This window comes from Panonychus citri, unplaced genomic scaffold (assembly GCF_014898815.1).
Source record: "Panonychus citri isolate SS breed McGregor unplaced genomic scaffold, ASM1489881v1 Contig00096, whole genome shotgun sequence".
NCBI lineage: Eukaryota > Metazoa > Arthropoda > Arachnida > Trombidiformes > Tetranychidae > Panonychus > Panonychus citri.
In genome coordinates this window covers 566,445-583,388 of record NW_026515501.1, presented here as the reverse complement: position 1 = coordinate 583,388, position 16,944 = coordinate 566,445, and the positions used below count along the sequence as shown (strand labels likewise).

General features: G+C 33.1%; 1 protein-coding gene across 1 annotated transcript in view; it reads left to right on the top strand.

Moving 5' to 3' along the window:
• Positions 1-16,944, top strand: part of LOC128388218 (uncharacterized) — a 32,102-nt gene that overhangs the window by 8,877 nt on the left and 6,281 nt on the right. Inside the window, exons 4-6 of the mRNA XM_053347595.1 lie at positions 14,837-14,962; positions 15,677-15,802; positions 15,901-16,071. Coding sequence (XP_053203570.1) covers positions 14,837-14,962; positions 15,677-15,802; positions 15,901-16,071 — 423 coding nt within the window. The remainder of the gene's footprint in view (positions 1-14,836; positions 14,963-15,676; positions 15,803-15,900; positions 16,072-16,944) is intronic.

The following is a 16,944-nucleotide window of genomic DNA, read 5'->3' as shown; positions in this document are numbered from 1 at the left end:
GAGAATCAAATTAATCGCTGAATTAGGTCAATTTGGACCTGCTGATAAACCTTTTCAAATTGTTGCTGTGGATACTATTTGTGGACTGAACAATTATAAATCTAAGAAACGATATATTCATATTGCTGTTGACCATTTCACTGTTTCGTCTGGGCCATTGCTTCAAAACATCAAACTGCTGCTGAATTCATTTCATTGGTAAATAAAGTTCTAATCTTCGGAAAACCTCAAACAATACTAGCTGATAAATTCACTTCCTTGACCTCTGCTGAATTTGCTGATTACTTGGATAGCCTAAACATAAATATTGACTTCATTCCTAAAGCTGCACCTCAATGTAATGGGTTATGTGAACGTGTGGGTAATACTATTGTTGACAAAATTCGGATCAAAATGATCTCAAATAATTATCATTATGGTTGGGTCAAGTATTTACAACGTTCAATTGATGAATATAATCATTCACCTCATGCTGTAACTGGATTCACACCTTATTATTTGTTAAATGGAACAAAACCTGAAAACTGTCTGGACATTGAATTCGCTGAATTGACTGAAGCTAGATTATTAGCTTTTCAAAATTCTGTCAATTATCACAACAAAAATGCTGTAATTTTCAATAAGAAATATGCTGATTACGATTTCTCTCCTGGTGAGAAAGTGTACATGAAGAATCTATCTGGGATAAACAAACGGAAATTGGATCAGAATTACTTCGGTCCATTTCGCATTTTAAGGAAAATCGCAACTAATATTTATGATGTCGAAGTATCGGAATCACCACAACATGTTCAACAAGTTCATTCTAAACATTTGATTCCTATTCGCAATTTATATTAGAGTGAATCATCATTTGACACTATCCAGTTCCGTCCATTACTCTTAAGGGTGGGGATGTAATGATGGTAAAGATTAAGAAGAAAATTTGTTATCTTATGTTAAACATTAATATTCACTTTTGAATATTAGTGTAAGTTACCTATTGGTTTAGGTATTGGCGTTAAACACTAATATTCACTTTTGAATATTAGTGTCAGTTGCCTATTGGTTTGGGTATTGATGTTAAGCATTAATATTCACTCTTGAATATTAATGTAAGTTGTCTATTAGTTTTGGGTATCGGTGTAAAACATTAATATTCGCTCTTGAATATTAGTTTATCAAGAAAGAGAGAGAGAAGGAGTCTAAACTTTGGATCTTTCTTTTGTAATATTCCAATTAATTGTTTTATAATATTGTAAATTCGAGGAAGAATAAGATAATTTTGGGTTGCTAACTAAAATCTAATTAATATTGAATTATCCTAAAAGATATAATGACACGTAATGATTGTAAATGAATTAATTGGGTTTTAACTAATAAAGTGTCAACATTAATTCTTGCTGTTTTTGCTGCTGCTACTCAATTCCGCTGGTGATAACATCATAGTTATTACATATATTATAAATAAATATCACTAGAAGAAAGTAAAATCGTATAAATGTTTGATTAAACATCATCAATGTTAATTATTCATTGATGATCATGTTGGTCAAGAATTGAATTGAATCGTAGTTTTTATACCATGAAGGTAATAACAATAAGGGGTCAACAATTTATAATTTTATTTGATTATCATAATGTTGATAATAATCATCAAAATAATAGCAAATACATAATGATAATCATGATAATAAGTACAAGTAATAATCATTAGCTTTTTATTATGATGAAAATAGGAAGCGAGAAAAAAATGTAATAATAGAAAATGAAAATACAAGTGATAATAAAGTGTTTCCAAGTGTAATCATCATTATCTTCATGATGATTAGGGTGATCACCATGATATCTATGTAAAGATATGATGAAGATACCTTGAATAGTATACAACAATCAACTGATGATTACAATTAAGATGATTAAAATTATTTGTTTCTGCTAAGGGAGATTTTGGGTCAGATTGGAAAATTTTGATTCAGCATTTTCAACATGATTCCGGAAGTTGAGATCTTTTTATATTTATTTATGCTCGGTTATGATTGTAAATACTTTTCCATGATACTAATCAATTTAGGATATAATCGTCTTGAAAGATATGAATCAGAATTGGGTTGGAACCAGAATTTTCTTTCTTTTTCTGAAATTTGGTCGAATCAAGTTACCGCCCTATGAGAAAATGAATCTGAACTTTTAGAAGGATGAATTTTCAATCAGAGGAAAAAAATTTCATGAGATAATAAAAAATACAAACACAGAGAGAGAAAGAAAGAAAGAAAGAAAGAGAGAGAGACTGTGATGAAGGTTAAAACTGATGATCATGATAATCAAAGGCAATTGAAAAGTTCAGTTAGTTTTCTCAGTCAATCTCTTCCCGCCTTACCCATGGTGGGAGTGGAAACTTTTCATCCAATTCCCCACCATTATCATTCTCATCTGTAAATAAAAAAAGGAAATAGACAGAGCAATCGACAGAGAGAGAAAGAGACAGATAGACAGAGAGTAATAAAAAATCCTTCTGAATAACATGAACACTTTACGTTATCAGTTGAAGTCTCTGAAATTGCCATGTATTTGGAATCAACATAATTAACATGAGACTTTTATCATGATGATAATAAATACATCCTTTTATTACCAGACATTGAGAAGTAAATTTAAACCACCCATCCACCCACCACCATCTACAACTCGCTCCATGTACAATAATTGCCTATTGTTATTACAGTTATCTCCTATTATCTCAAGTTAACATGGGGATTCAGAGTAATATAATCATGACGATATTCAATAGCTTTTTTTGTACTTCATTGGTTCATATTGATGAAAATGAAACCATAACCGTTGACAGTTTATCTTGATTAACTTGATTATCTGAGGAGTAAATAAAAGTCTGCACAAAATTGAATCAATATCATGGATGAAGATGAGAAATTGATCATCACCATGATAATTGGACAAATTTCAATGAATAAATTTGATTACAAGGCGAAATAGGTAATTTGGTATTTCCTATTCAATGTTATGTTTGGTTTTGTAATAAAATATTGACACAGTTTTTTTTATCTTCCTCATCATCTATTGATTGGATTGCTTATTGTATTATAACATGATGATGATGATGATGATGATGATGATGAGCAAGATGATGTGGTAATGAAGATTCTAGAAATAAAAGAGCTGATGATAAGGAAGATGAAAGAATCTATTACACGGATAGGCACTTTTCCTTCCTCATGACAGGCCAATTAACTTCTGAATCTAACGGTACAAATAATTCGTTTGATTCAATTAGCATGGTTCAATGGAATCTTTGGTCATCCTCATCTTTCTTATCATCATTATTGTAAGTATATTTGTACTAAGACAACCCTACCAGGGATTCCGAGAAAGGATGAACTAATTCTAAGGCGAAGTTACTTTTAGGAATAGCACTTTTATTAATTGAACGTATTTAATTTGGGGTTAGTAAACATGAACTGTGGTTAAGTAAATTTGAAGGTTAATTAAAGGGGTTTAAGCAAAAGATTTAACAACAATAAAGAGAGTGAGTAATTAGAATTTTACAGTAATTAAAGAGAGTAACACTTGAAATCTAATTCTGATTAATTGTGTGTTTGTATTGGCTTTTTATATCAATTGCCCTAGAGGTTAAAGGGAGAAATTAAATGTGTCACGTGGTATTTAGATAAGAAAAATAGGGGAAAGAAATAAGATGACGTAATCGATGTCTAATCCCCTTACAGAGCCCCCTACTTGACGTTGCTTTCGGGTGACAGAATTGAGAACCAGGGGAATTTTGACAGCCAGATTGTCGGAATTTAACTGGTTCCTATTGCCTCGAAATCAACGTCTGTGGATTTGCATTCGTCTCTTCTTGAATTTTTGGAAAACTTGTAAATTGATCTCATTAAAAGGTGGTCTTAATCTGTCCGTTCCATCACAATAATTATCCATATCGTATGATCGAGCTGGTTTTCCTATTGGTTTTCTTCGTACTTCGATTGGCCAGTCATCTATTACATCCATGATTCTTTTGATTAATTCAGACATTTGTCTGTTATAACCGTAATCGACATAAGGGTACGGCAATTCGTACATTGGATTGTTGGTCGATTCTAATTGCGCTTTTTCAAACTCATCTCTGTCAATTAAATAAGCCCACATAGTATAACCTGCATCTACTATTGGTGAGTGTTCAGCTTCTTGAATTATTTTTCCGAACAGGGCGAAGATGATGTATTTTAATCCAATCATAGGCGCATTATAAACACATCGGTAATAAACGTTAACGTCACGGACCTTTGGTCTTATTATTTCCCAATCTTTTTGAGAGAATCCCATTGAAATGAAATCATTCACACCACCAGCCACACAGATGATGTCTTGTTGCTTTAATATTGCGATTACTTTTCTTTTGACAATTGGCCAAGGGTCAGCGGCTCGGGTTTGTTCAAATGTAACACCATGAAAAATAGTTCCAAATTCAATTGCTTTCTTAGGGTATCGAACAATATCGTTGAAAAGTTGATTTCCATCGTGATCAACTATACCAATCCAAATAGGTAGCGAACGTTTTCCTAATAGAGTAATCACATCGGATTTCTCAATATCTAAACCACAAACTTTTATCTTCTTTTCATTGAGATCTTTGGTTGTTTTCATGAGCCGTTCTTTGTGAATACACGTTTCCATGTTGAACACAAGATTTGGGTTGCTTTTAATTGCCAACCATTCCAATCGCTTTCTTTGCCTCTCCGCATCCTGTTTACTGCCAGTTTCTAATTCTTTCGCTCTTCTCTTTCTACCTTTTATTCTGGATTTACGTTGCTTTGATGTTATAGTTCGGTCACTTTTGATTTCTAGGATTGATTTCACTATTTTTGGATTGCCTTTTATTGGTGTTTCACTTTGTCCAACCTCTTCGTTGATTTCAAGAAGAGATAGTTTTGGAGCTGAACAAGGTCCTTGTTCGGCTTCCAGAACTGAATCCCAATCAACAGTAATTCGACCAACACGAGCGGCTATGGCTGGTTGATTCCATGATCCCCATTCAGGTGATTTTTCTATTTCCATTGGACTTGATGTTGATGGTTGAGGATCATTTGCTTTTTCTTGAGATGATGATGATTGACTTGATTTACCTTCTAAACTTGAATAGATTAAAGGTTCATCTGGTTGATACCAAAATGGTTCAATTACTTTTGAGCTTGAGGCGGAACAAGGACCTTGTTCCTCCTCAAGTCTCGCTCGTTTTTGAACGGGATCGTCAACTGAACTTTTCCTTTTTCCAGAGATTAACGTAACAAGATCTGGATATTGTACCATTAATCTCGCATCGAAGGCTTTAGCAAAGGCAGGTACTGTAGTTAATGGATTTTCTGGTCCTTCCAGAGGTGGAATAACAGCTACTCTATCGTTGTTTTCGATTAGCTCTTTGTTAGATTTGATGAAGTTTAGAATTGAGTTCACTTTATATTCATCACTTTTACACACTTGAATATGTTTCATCATTTCAAAATAGTTTGAGGATTCGGAACAGAAATAGTTTCTACAATGAACTTTAAATTCAGAGAAAACTTTCAACTCGTCACTATTTAAAATTTGGACTCTTGATAAATCGTTACCAATACAGGAAATACAATCGAATTTCTTATCTACAATGTTGGTGAAATCAGGATTCTTGACACCATGTCGATAGTTATAAATTAGATATAAAACTCTGGTACAGTAAAGACAATAAAGTTCTTTACATTGGTCACATTTAAAGGGATTGACAGGAACATGATCACAAAACTTGCAGGAAATAGCGATCAAATGTCTTTGAGTGTCATATTTGGGAAGTTCAACGAATATGAGACCATGTAAGAATAAATCTAAAGGCACATCTTTCCACTTAACACCAAAATGTTTTTCAATTTTCTCTCTGATTAGAAGTTCCAATGAAATTTTTGAAACTTTCCAATACTCGTTGTTATCTTCCATTTCGGCTTTTACTTGATTACCCTTGGATTTTAGTGAGCTTTCCAATTATGGAAAAACCTTTTCTACTTGAGGGAAAAAGGTCCTTTTTCTCTCAATTAGAAACGATTGTAACAATTAGGATAATAATTGGAATAATTACAATTTAGATGTTGTTTGATTGTAGTATCAATGTAAGTCAATTGTTGTTTTCTTAAGGGAAGAAGGTCCTTTTTCCTTTTTGAAGCGACAACAATTGAAATATAAAACTGGACAATTTGATTTATACTGAGAAATAGTTGATGTTGTTGATTAATTAACAATTTTGTTAATGACTCAATTGTCTTGGGTAAAAGGTCCTTTTACCCTTGACAATTTGGCTTCCTAAAGCTTGTGAGATGACGTTGTTGATGATAAATAGTTGACTTGAAATGCTTTTTGACTCCACGGGTACTAAGATGATTCACTTCTTAGCTTTGAGACGCTATTTGAAGGTCTTCGTGTCCTTGAGAATAGGGTTCAACTTTCTTGTAATTTTGGTGACAATTTTAATTCTCGATGTTGACCAGATTCAACAATTCGATCACTCGATCAGCTTCTTCTATTGGGAAAAGGTCCTTTTCCTTTTGAAGCGACAACAATTGAAATATAAAACTGGACAATTTGATTTATACTGAGAAATAGTTGATGTTGTTGGTTAATTAACAATTTTGTTAATGACTCAATTGTCTTGGGTAAAAGGTCCTTTTACCCTTGACAATTTGGCTTCCTAAAGCTTGTGAGATGACGTTGTTGATGATAAATAGTTGACTTGAAATGCTTTTTGACTCCTCGGGTACTAAGATGATTCACTTCTTTAGCTTTGTGACGCTATTTGAAGGTCTTCGTGTCCTTGAGAATAGGGTTCAACTTTCTTGTAATTTTGGTGACAATTTAATTCTCGATGTTGACCAGATTCAACAATTCGATCACTCGATCAGCTTCTTCTATTGGGGAAAAAGGTCCTTTTTCCTCGATAGAATTTGTTGATGGAGCACTTTGAATGGTGATTGATACAATTTGGGGCCTTTCAGGTGATTACAATTACTGTAATTTGGGTTGCTTCGATCAATTGTCTTGGTGAAAAGGTCCTTTTCTCCTCGACAATTTGATCTTTTCTTTCACTTGAAATGATTTGATTTGGAAAGAAAAAGCTTTGGATACAGAAATAAAGGTGAATGTAAAAATGGCGGAAAATAGAATTTTTGAGAATTCTTTTTAGAATTTTGTTAGTAAGGGAAACACTTTTGATTCCAATTCTGAATCAACAGAGGTGGCAAAAGGTCCTTTTACCTCCTCGGGTTGATCAGAAAGAAATCAAGAACCAAAAGAGAAAACATAATCAATCAAATTAATTAAAACAATTAACAAATGAAAAGATGACATTAACGATCAAAGGTTCAAAAGACAATGGCGACTCTTTTAGCTCTGGTTAAATGAGCAAGTCGATGGAGCTAATTAGTTGAAGGGTTAATCGGCTCACTAGGGGTGGCGGCTAAGTCGCTTTTGACGCCAATTGTTTCAAGTTGCTTTCTTTTGTGCTTCAATTAATTGATTAATTTTGTTAATTTTAATTAATTAAATGTGTTGATTTGATTGTCATCATGTGGTCAAAGGTCCTTTGACCACTTGCGACAATTTCTCAACTTAAATTTTAATGTTTAATTTGTTAAAATAAGTGCTATTCGTTATTGGAGAATTTTCTATAAAGAGATTTTGAAATGAGTTCAAAGGAATAATGGGAAATTTGTTCGATTGATGAATTGAATTGATTAATTCTGTTGGTTTGGCAACTGATGAGGGACAAGGTCCTTGTCCCTTTCAGTTGCCCTCTTCCGACGAGTGGTCATTTCATGTGATTGAACGTATTCCTTTTTCTTGTATTTCCTCTTTGGTTTCTCAGGAAGGTGAGATGATTCAACAGTTGATGGCTTTTCTTTTCGAAAAGATTCACATTCACTTTCACTTTGAGATGGTTTATGTTGAACAATTTGTTCTGTTGTTTCAATCGTTGATTTGGTTGGAATTTCTTGATGAATTGATGATGAGTTGGGTGATTTTTGTTGTTCACATGAGGAAGATGGTCCTTCTTCCTCTTGTTGAATTCCATTAAACACAATGGTTTGTTCACTTTCGTTTTCACTCTCCTCGATTTCAGTCTCACTTTCACATAAATTTGTCATTTTTGGAATTTCTTCTTTCTCTTCTTCTGGGGTTGAGGTGTTTCGTTGACTAGAGGAAAAAGGTCCTTTTTCCTCTTGTTCAACCTTTGCCTCTTCTTCAGTTGATTTGATCGATGGAAATTTCTTGAGTATGATGTGATAACTCTTAGGTAGTTCACCGATGATTTTCTTTATCCTTTCGTAATTGTAGAGTTTCACTTTTCTTGTGTAGACACAAATCAATCTCGCTGTTGAGTCAAATGTATCTAAGACGATATATTTGCCTGAAAATTTTTCTTTCATGAATGAAGGTCCCGTTGTATATGGAACAGGTTTAACTCGAGCTAGATCTCCCCGTTGAAGCGTAGGATTTTTCTGAGTTAAATTTCTTTCGTTAGCTGATTGTTGTGATTTCTCGTCCAGTGTTGATTTAGCTTCATTCCGAGCATTGACAATATCAGTTTCTTTGTAGAGAGGTGTGATTTGAAATCTGTTGTGAATTATTGATCGAGGTTCGTAGTTAAAAAGAAGTTGAAAGGGAGATTTTCCAATATCAGTTTTGATTGAATTGTTATAGCTGAACATAAACTTTTGAAGATTAGTGTCCCATTCATAGGCTCTTTCAGTATATATTCCCATTCGAGTTTTGATTTCTCGATTCAATCGCTCAACTAAACCATTAGTTTGGGGATGATAAGGAGTCGAATTTATTAATTTGATTTGATTTAGTTCAGCAAATTTCTTGATTTCAGCTGATGTGAAAATCTTTCCATTATCCGATTGAAGGATTTTCATTCTACCGAATTGGTTGATTATTTGTTCAAGAAAATTTATCACATCCTTACTGTTACCTTTCTTGAATGGTTTCGCCATTCCATACCTTGTAAGTGTATCTGCAGCGACTAATACCACTGTATTACCAGTTGTTGATGCAGTAAATGGACCAATCATATCAATTTGAATTCTTTCCATTGGAAAGTCAGCGACTTTCATACCTTTCGATTTTCCTTCTTTGAATGTTTTCGGCTTGTACGTTTGACATTTTTCGCACGCCGCGACTTTTTGTTTAATGATTTCTTCTATTTCAGGGAACCAAAAATCTTGTTTGATTTTCTGAATTGTTGGCTTAGCACCAAAATGACCCGCTTCCATTGCTTCATGATACTGATGAAATACCGGATCGATTAGAGTATCTGGTAGATAGAACCTTGAAGATCCATCCTTTTTCAATTTGAACAAAATATTATCTCTAAGTTCATATTGTTTTCTCAGTCTTCCTTTCTCGATTTCATTTTTGATTAATTTTACTCTTGTGTCTTTTTCTTGTTCTCGTTTTAAATCAGATTCAGTTTCTTGATTTACTTTTGGTTGTTTTATAATTGAGATTAGATTTTTCTGTTGTTGTTGGTCGAGGAAATCGAACTCTTGAACGAGACCTAAAAGGACCTTTTGGGTCTCGTTCTCGATGATCTGATTTTCCTCACGAAGATCCATATCTTCAATTAGTATATCGTCTTTGTCACAATTCACAAAATTTAGATATTTGTCGAAATGGTCATCGGCCATTTCACCTTTTTGTCTATGTGCCCACTCATTTGAGCGAGAGAAACAATCCGCTGGATGACTTTCTCCTTTCAAATATTGGATTTCGAAGTCGAATTCAGAGAGATCGTGTTGCCATCTCATGATTCGAGGAACTTTGAATTGTGTATTTTTCAGCTCACATAACGCATGATGATCTGTTTTTACGATGAATTTCTTGTGTCTCAGGTAATGAGCAAATTTGCGACAGGCGTATACGACGGCAGCACATTCTTTTTCTGTGGTTTGCCAACTATACATATATTTTTGTAGTTTACATCCAAAGAAATAGACAGGATTCCAATTTCCTTCTTCATCTTTTTGCGCTAAAATGCCTCCGATTGCGACAGCTGAGGCATCGACTAATAAAGTAGTTTCTCTCTCAGGATAGAAATGAGTTAATAAGCATTTACTTGTTAGAGATTCTTTGAGCCTTTGCCAGCTCTTTAAGGTTTCGTCTTTTAATGTAACAGGAATACCTTTGTATTTCTTTTTGACCAGTTCTTGTAAAGGTGCAGCGATTTTTGCGAAATTTTCAATAAACCGAGAGAAATAGTTGAATAACCCAAGGTGCGAGCGAACTTGATTCTGAGAAGTTGGAGGATTAAGGGCCTTAATCCTCTCAATCTTCTTGGGATCAGGTCGAATCGTCTTTCCAGAGACCAAGTGACCAAGACAAACAATCTCTGTAGCTCCTGCTTGTAGTTTCTCGTAGATGACGATGTCATCAAAGTAACCGAAACAGCATGTATACTTGAGTTCTCCAAGAACTTTGTTGATGACTTCTTGAAAATAAGAAGGTGCGTCTGCTAGACCCATAGGTAATCTTTTGTAACGGTAACAACCATCTTCTGTTACAAAACTTGTTTTATCTCTCTCTTCCTCAGGAATTTCTAATTGGTAATAACCTTGTGCAAGGTCCAATGTAGTAAAATACTTGTTACCTTTTAGTTGGTTGATTGCATCGTCAATGTTGGGCATTGGAAATTTTCTTTTTGCGATTAGTTTGTTGAGTTCGATATACGAGGTCACCATACGCCAAGTACCATTTGGTTTTGGGACTACAAATGCTGGTGCTCCTCCACCAATATCGGAGTCTTCGATGATTCCATTTTCCTTAAATTCTTTGATTATTTTTCTCATTTCGTTTTTCATCTTTTCACTTGACCGAAATGGTCTACACTTTGGTATAACATTGTTTCCAATATCAATTTTAAACTTGGTGAATTCGGCTGGTACACAGCCAAGGTCGAACTTGTTGGAGGAAAAAGAACCTTTTTCCTCTAACAGAACTCGATGTATTTGTTGCTTTTCACTTTCACTTAATTCTTTATTTATTTGTTGATATAATCTTGAGTCAAGATTATTGATGTTTTCAGGAAGATCAATCATTGAATCTTGAAATTCTTCGATTCGATTGATTAAGAATGGAGCATCTTCTTGGTAATGCTCTCTAAGAAAGTTAATATAGTTTATTCTCACAACATTAATTTGGGGTAGATTGAGTTTTAACTGTTGATTAAATTGCTGATTAATCTCTTCACTATTTGTTTGTTGAGTTATAAGTTGATTTTCACTTTGATTTTGTTTTTGATTCCCTTTTGAATCAAATGTTAACTTTGATGATGAATGAGATGGTGACTGAGTCAAAAGGTCCTTTTGACTCAGCTTTACCAATTTTCTCATATCATAGTTCGATTGATACCATTTTTGTAATAACATTTTAATTTCATTTAAATCAGGAATTTCCATCCTCAATTTGTATTCTTTGTCCAGATTAATGTGTCTCAAGGCATACGGTTTATCCAATCCATTTGCGACTATTACCAAATGTGTTGCTTTTATTATATTTTCACCTAACAAGATGTCGTTTGAAAGATCATCTATCACATAGGCGGCAACGAGTTTAGGTTCATTATCATTGTAGACTTTTAAAGGGACAAACCAATTACACGTGATAACATTTCGATTTGCTGATTGGAATTTCAAGTTGTAGGGATAGGCGAACAGCCCCAGTCTGACGGCAAGGTCCTTGCTTATCAGACTGGTGCAAGCTCCCGTATCGAACATCCCTTCAATTTGAATGTTGTTGATTTTAAAGGTTATCATTGGGTGACGAACTTTTTCCGTTGAGTCATTTTTACTCTTACTAGCTATTAACCGCGTTGTGTTAATACTACCATCGCTTAATTGCTCTTCCACTTCCACGTTGTTGGCTTTATTTGCCACTGAGCTTTGTTGATCTCTTTTGGGTCTTTTCTCAGGGAATTTTGACCAGCAATCTTCTTCAACGTGAGTTGAGGATTTACAATGGTTACATTTAGGTTTAGAATTTGTTGTTGATGATGAAGATGAAGGTTTACCATTTGACCTCCAATTTGAATTTGAATTTGAATTTGTATTTTCTTGACCTTGAGATGGTCTTAATCTTTTACCTTCTACTCTGGCTTTATTTTTCTGCCAATGGCCAATCACTTTGGCTTTTATTTTCTCGATATCTAGGTTAATGATTTCAGGTATTATCTCATTTTGGAGATAATACGGTAATGAGGACAACATTAAGAGTGCCAGAGTTTTACTCGTGGCCTCAGGGTAGACAATTTTCAATGATGATTCAATTTTCTTAAAATGATCCCTTGGATCATATCGAGTATCATACCTTTTTTGTACCGTATTATAAATGGCATCAGCTTTTTCGCTTGATGTTATTGTTGAGTTGATTAATTTTTCTTTCCATTCCTCGTATTGAATGAAAGGTGATGATGAGTTTAGTTGTTCAGCAAATTCTCTAGCTTCATTTTCTAGCAGAACTGTTGAGTGTTCGATCCACGAGCCCTTGGAGGGGTCTAAGGTCCTTAGATCCCACTCCAAGGCTTTGATGAAATCTGTAAATGATTGTTTTTCTTTATTAGGCCATCGTCTCTTATCGATTCTTTTAAGAGCTTGTTGTTGGGCAAAATTTAATTGTTTTTCTTTATCTTGAAGATTTAGTCTCTCTAGACTTTGTAACATGGTAGTTGATTCCATTGATGAGTATTTGTTTGCCAATAGAGTGGCTACTGCAGGGGGAAGATCCAAATCTTCTTCCATTTGTTTCTTCGTATACGCTTTAAAACGCTCAATTTGGTATATCTTAGCTCTAATTAGAGTACTAAGGGAATCAAAATCAAGACCAATCCTTCTTAATTCAATTCCATCCATCCATTTAACAGGAAACTCTCGCTTTGAGTCGATTCCATAATCGAGTGGAAGTTCTTCTCCATCCGATTCAAACATTTGTTGTATTACCTGGGCTTCCCAGATTTCTTTCTGTAATTTTACATCAGGTTTTTGAGTTGGGTTATTAATGCCCCACTCAATGGCGATTCCAATGAGTTCATTTCTAGAGATGTTTTCATTTCTAGCTTTGGGATGAGTTGGAGATCTTTTGGAGTTTTCACAAAACATTTTCACCCTTTATTTCACCACTTAATCACTTAACACTTATCACAGTTATAGATGTTCACCGAAAGGACAATCGAAGGTTGAGTGTTGGGGGAACAAGGGCCTTGTTCCCGAACCAACACAAGAGACCTTTGAAGTGCTGGAATCAGGAAACGGAAGTTTTAAGCTTATGGGTTAGCCCGAAGCTTACTTATAGGTTGTTTCTTAAAGGTGATTATAAGAGAGCTCAATTTGAAGAAACTTTCGCTTTAAATTAGCAGAGACATCTCCACCAATATGTAAGTATATTTGTACTAAGACAACCCTACCAGGGATTCCGAGAAAGGATGAACTAATTCTAAGGCGAAGTTACTTTTAGGAATAGCACTTTTATTAATTGAACGTATTTAATTTGGGGTTAGTAAACATGAACTGTGGTTAAGTAAATTTGAAGGTTAATTAAAGGGGTTTAAGCAAAAGATTTAACAACAATAAAGAGAGTGAGTAATTAGAATTTTACAGTAATTAAAGAGAGTAACACTTGAAATCTAATTCTGATTAATTGTGTGTTTGTATTGGCTTTTTATATCAATTGCCCTAGAGGTTAAAGGGAGAAATTAAATGTGTCACGTGGTATTTAGATAAGAAAAATAGGGGAAAGAAATAAGATGACGTAATCGATGTCTAATCCCCTTACAATTATCATCCTCATCCTTTGACTTATCATCATCATCAGAATCATTCTTGTCACATACCATTGATCCTTTTTTCATCATCACTATTTACACACACACACACACACACACTCAGTGTATCTTACAAATTTGACTTTTTTGTTTCGATTCATCATCATCATGAGCATGAAGATGATCATCATGAAGATGAGGTTCATTGTGATGATAATGATGATGAAAGTTTCTTCAATGAATAAAGAACATTCATTTTCTATCATCATTTTGTCTTCATCAACGTTTTTTTCTTCTCTTTTATTGGGGGACGATAACTCATTCGATGATGATGATGATGATGATGATAATTTCTTTCTCTTTCTACAAATGTCATCATAATTTCATCATCTTCACTTTTTCATTCAGTCTGATTTCTTGTCTGTCAGTTTTTTCATTCCCCCTGCATCATCATCAGCATCATCTTCTGTCTACCAAATTATCATCGGATTCATTTGTTGTTATTACGATATTATCATCATTGATTCAACGATAATCATGATAATAGCCATGAGCATTACACTGACCATTGGCATTAGTCATTGTTAATCAAGATAAATTGTCAACTTGATCAACGTATTTCAAATACAATAATAGTCACTGATTGTATTTCAATTCAAAAATCAGTAACATTAATGAACTTCCAATGAATCAAATTAATGAATATCCAATATTATCAATGAGTATTAATAATTTTCTGTAAAAAAAGAGATATTTTTATCCATTACAATTAAGTTGCAATCATTTATTACACTTAAAATCATGATGATTAACTGAATCAACGATAATCATGATCAGAAAAAGTTCAATTCTGAGTAAGCAGGAATTTCGTTTTCTCCAAATGAATCTAAATCTAATTCCTATTTCGATATTAATTACATTTGAATAACATGGGAAGAGAAAAGAGAATCGAGATATTAATGTAACTAATCAAATCTAATTATAATTAATTAACTTATTATTTTCCAGGTTCTGAACATTTTTTCACCATATTTTTATCATCATCAAATAATACTAATTCTAATGGTATTTTATCATCAACAATTAACTTTAATCACAATCGTACTCGATGCTCAACATTTCAAGGCATGTTTGGTAAGTACAATTAACTTAATTGTAAATTCAAAACCTCTAACCACAATCTGATTACCATGAAAATCATTGATTAAAATCAAATTCATTATATAATTACCACAATTATTTTAACATTACAACAATTAAACTAATCTAATAATCAATTTACGAGCAAACAAATTTTCAATTTTGTTTACTCAAAGATGATAATTCAATTAATTGATTTAATTGTATTTCTCATGCAATTAATATACTAAATATTAATTATCTTGCAATTTATTAACAAATTATTAATCATTATATTTGATATTTTCATTTGTGTTACCTGATATTAAATATTATCATTTGATTAAATAACATAATTAACTTCAATGATAATTATATTGTACACTTAATATTAGAGCAATTTATCATTGATACTATGGAAGATTAATTTTGTTTCTTTATCATGATAATTATCATGATTAGTATTCTGGTTTAGTTGATTTAATCTCAGGTATCATGAGTGATAATGATTAACTAAACAGTGAGGATAATGAATTTAAATATGAGCCTGAATATTGGTAACAATTAACATCCATCCACAGGTCATCCGTTGATTGTTTCCTTCAATATGAGTTACAATTAATTAGCTAATTATGAATGTAAATTTTGTTTTCTTTTTCTGTGTTTAAATAATTAAACATTGTTACCATTTGATATCATGTTACTATCTTGATTAATTGTTATTTACAGCAACCCAAACTCAGCTGATTGTTTGTAGCTCTGATGGAGTTGAAGGAAGATATTTAACAATTAGCGATGCCTCATCTAATTATGAATACTTTGGCCTATGTGAGGTAAAGGTTATGACCGAACGAGGTGAGTTTAATTGTGCATTTAAAGGTAAACAATAAGTATTAATTAGGAGTAATCGAATTGTTTATTTTTCTGTTTTTCTCAATTTCATTCTGGTTCAGATAAATACGAATGTGGTGAAGCTGAAAAACCATTAAACTCATTGCCAATTGAAACTCATAAGGATAATATCGTTTCGTACCAATGTAAGAATGGTTATAATCTCGAAGGTCCAAGTCAACGATATTGTTCAAAAGATGGATCATGGTCTGATGGTCAAGCGATTTGCAGAGGTATTAAATTCATTCATTGACCATAAATACACTTTGGTGTAACCTAAGGGAAGAAAGAACAAAAAATTTCATCTGTCCAAATGAGTAACTTTTCTTTATCATGGCGATGATCTCCATCATCATCCCACCCAAAATTCATTATCATCAATTCCAGATCCTCTTTAACTCATTTCATTCCTCTCTCTCTCTCTCTCTCTCTCTCTCTCTCTCTCTCTCATCCTCCTCTTCCCCCCACTAACTTATTTAATGGTCAACATGGTGAATAATCAATGGATGACCATAAGATTAATGTTTGAATCATTGAAACAAACTTTTATTACATCTCCAAATTGAATCTCATATTCAATTCCCGCCTTTTTACAATCACTATCAAAGATTCAATTTTGTTTCTTCATCATGAAATCAGATTGATTACCATCATCATCATGATAATCAAAAAAAAAACCTCCCAGTGAATTAAAGTGATATGATAATATTACTATACAGGATATAAAACAGTTGATAATCTTATATAATGTATTATCATTAAGCTTTTTCCATTGGTCATTCTGATGGACATTAAGTCATGTTAATTATACACCATCATCATTAAAAGTTAAGCTTTGTCACATAGGGATAAAAGTTAATTATAACTTATAATTAATCCTGCATATTAACAATTTAATAGTTGAGTGTATCGATATCAATGAGTTGACATGATATATAATGATGATGATGGTGATGATGATGATGATGATCAGCCAAATGAATGGTTATCGTTAATTGTTGAATTTGAGATTTTTTTCCTTCACCTTCTATTAGATTTTTGTGTCTGTTTTCAAGTTAATTAATAGCAATTTAAGACTAAATTAGATCAACAATTAAGCGTGCAAG